This window comes from Carlito syrichta, unplaced genomic scaffold, assembly GCF_000164805.1.
Source record: "Carlito syrichta isolate Samal-C Ts95f unplaced genomic scaffold, Tarsius_syrichta-2.0.1 Scaffold130655, whole genome shotgun sequence".
In the NCBI taxonomy this organism is placed as follows: Eukaryota; Metazoa; Chordata; class Mammalia; order Primates; family Tarsiidae; genus Carlito; species Carlito syrichta.
In genome coordinates this window covers 11,530-14,114 of record NW_007074751.1, presented here as the reverse complement: position 1 = coordinate 14,114, position 2,585 = coordinate 11,530, and the positions used below count along the sequence as shown (strand labels likewise).

Sequence of the window (2,585 nt, the reverse complement as noted above, 5' to 3'; positions counted from 1 at the left end):
ACACACACACACACACACACACACACACACACACACACACACAGATACACAGATACACACAGTGTCCTGGGGCTTGTTTGTCTACTGCTGTAGCCACAGTGCCTGTGTGCAGCAGGCGCTCAGTAAATGCTCCAGAATATAGGAGAAGATCCTCTACTCCAGGAGTCACTGGGCTGTTCCAGTCACTTTCCCAGGGCTGGAAGTGACCTTCTAGGTGCTCTGTCCTGGCCTTGGACAGCTAGGAGCAAGCAGCTCACTGAGTACTGGCTGCAGAGTCAGGCAGACTTGGGGGCAGCCTGTGGCAAATGACTCAACTTCCTTGAGCCTCAGTTTCTTCCTCTGAAAAATGGGTATGGGCCAGGTGAGGTGGCTCAAGCCTGTAATCCCAGCACTTTGGGAGGCTGAGATGAGAGGATTGCCTGAGCGGGCTCGAGACCAGCGTGGGCAACATGGTGAGACCTAGTCCCTACAATAAAAATAAAAAAGTAGCCAGGCATGGTAGCGCGCACCTGTAGTTCTGGCTATTTGGAAGACTGAGGAGGAAGGATTGCTGGAGCCCAGCAGATCAATGCTGGGGAGGCCCTTAGGCATGCCACTGCACTCCAGCCTGGGCGCTGGAGTGAGGCTCCAACAAAAAAAAAAAAGGAAAAAGAAAAATGGATGTGGTATTACCTCCCTCCTAGGGAGGAAATGAGATAAAATCTGGCAGGAGGCATGTTGTGGGGACTTAATAATAAAATTGAACATTATTGAGCATTCAGTAGGTGCCACTTAAAGGCCTCTTCTGAGTGGTTCGCATGAACTATGTGTAGCTGCAATTATTAGCTCCACTTTACAGATGAGGCACAGAGAGATTAGGAGCTTGCCCAAGGTCACCTGTTCAACATGTAAGTCCCCTTTCCCATCCCTCTAACTTTTCTAGGGTTCCTTTTAGGGTTCCTTGTAGAGTTCCTCTCTGGCTTGAACCCATGCACCTAGATTTGGCCCTTGGGAAGGGGAGTGCGAGTCCAGGTAGGGGACACCTGGGCTTCTGCTAAAGTCTGGTTTCCTCCTCACTGTCTTCGCCATGTGCTGCTCTCCTGGGAGAGCCGAGTTGGGGGTTGAACCCAGGACTGTCTGGCTCCGGGTCATGCAGGCTCTGAGGATCTGCAGTCCCTTTGGGAAGATGTTGCTCTTGTTCCTGAAGATTTCCTTCCTGTCTCTCTGTGTCTCTGTCCCTGCCTCTTCTCTACTTTTCTCTCTGACTCGCTCTCCATCTTTCTCCCAGTCACTCTCCCGTGTCCTCCCTCTCCATCTCCATGTCCCTCACCCCATCTGTGTTTCCCATCCTGTATCTCAGTGAATCTCTGTTCCCCAAGCCTTCTCTTTCCTTGCTCTGCTGTCCCTCTGTCTTGTGTCCAACCCTCCCCCGCCCCTTTCCTCTGTCTTCATCTCTCCTGGGTGTGTTCCTTCCTTTTCCCCTTTCCTTCACGGCCTCCCGGCGCTGGCTCGGCCCTTGCCCCTGGGTTCCTGGTGGCCGCACGCCCTCTTCTGGTGCAGGAGAGTTTAGCCGGTGGCTGCTTAACCCGACAGTCTATCCTCTGGTTTCCACACCACAGTGCGTCTGCCTCTGACCCTTCTATCTGGAGAGCCTCCCGAGGCCTGGGGCTTGGGGCCTGAACGCCTGGGAACCTCTAAGAAAGGGGTCCCGTGTCCCCCCTCAGACTGGGCTCTCCCACTCAGCAGACGAGCTTCAGAGGCAACCCCAGCGCCTTCTCTCCATGTCAGCTTTCACACCCATTCGGCTTTCACACCCATTTGTTCTGCATCCATCCATTCAGTCCATAACAGTAATCCAGTTCCTACTACATGTCAGGTGTTGCTTTGGGGCTGCTCCACCCAACAGGGCCACTACTTGCTGCACGATGCTCTGGGGCACTTGAGCAGGGGAGGAACTGAGATGCTCTGCTGGTGCAAAGAATATGCGAGATCTTGAGCACTTAGTGTGAAAAAAAGATGATCTCTATTTTTTTTTTTTTTTTTGAGTTGGAGTCTCACTCTGTCGCCCAGACTGGAGTGCAGTGGCCGCTCCCGGTCACCGTAGCCTCAACCTGCTGGGATCCGGTGATCCTTCCGCCTCTGCCTTCCGAGTAGCTGGAATTACAGGCATGCGCTACCATGCCCGGCTGATTTTTTGATTTATTGTAGAGATGACGTCTCACTGTCCAGGAGGGTCTCGAACCCGCGGGCTCAGGCAATCTACTCACCTCAGGCTCCCAAAGGCACGGGATTACAGGCTGAGCCACCGAGCCCAGCTGATCTCTATGTTTTTATATTGGCTATATGCTGGCAGGATACTAATTTGGATATAGAAGGCTAAAAAAAACTATGATCATAATTCATTTCACGTGTTTCTTTTCTTTTCTTTTTTTTGAGTTGGAGTCTCACTCTGTCACCCAGTCTGGAGTGCAGTGGCCACTCCCAGTCACTGCAGCCTCGCCTGCTGGGCGCCGGCAATCCTTCCACCTCAGCCTTCCGAGTAGCTGGAACTACAGGCGCGCGCTACCACGCCCAGCTCATTTTGATTTATTGTAGAGATGGGGTCT

General features: G+C 52.7%; 1 protein-coding gene across 1 annotated transcript in view; it reads right to left on the bottom strand.

Annotated features, from left to right (window-relative positions):
* The window catches only part of CCDC155 (coiled-coil domain containing 155), a 22,684-nt gene extending 22,334 nt beyond the window's left edge, over positions 1-350 (bottom strand). Inside the window, exon 1 of the mRNA XM_008049177.1 lies at positions 316-350. Coding sequence (XP_008047368.1) covers position 316 — 1 coding nt within the window. The 5' untranslated portion in view covers positions 317-350. The remainder of the gene's footprint in view (positions 1-315) is intronic.
* Between the last annotated feature and the right edge of the window lie 2,235 nt (positions 351-2,585).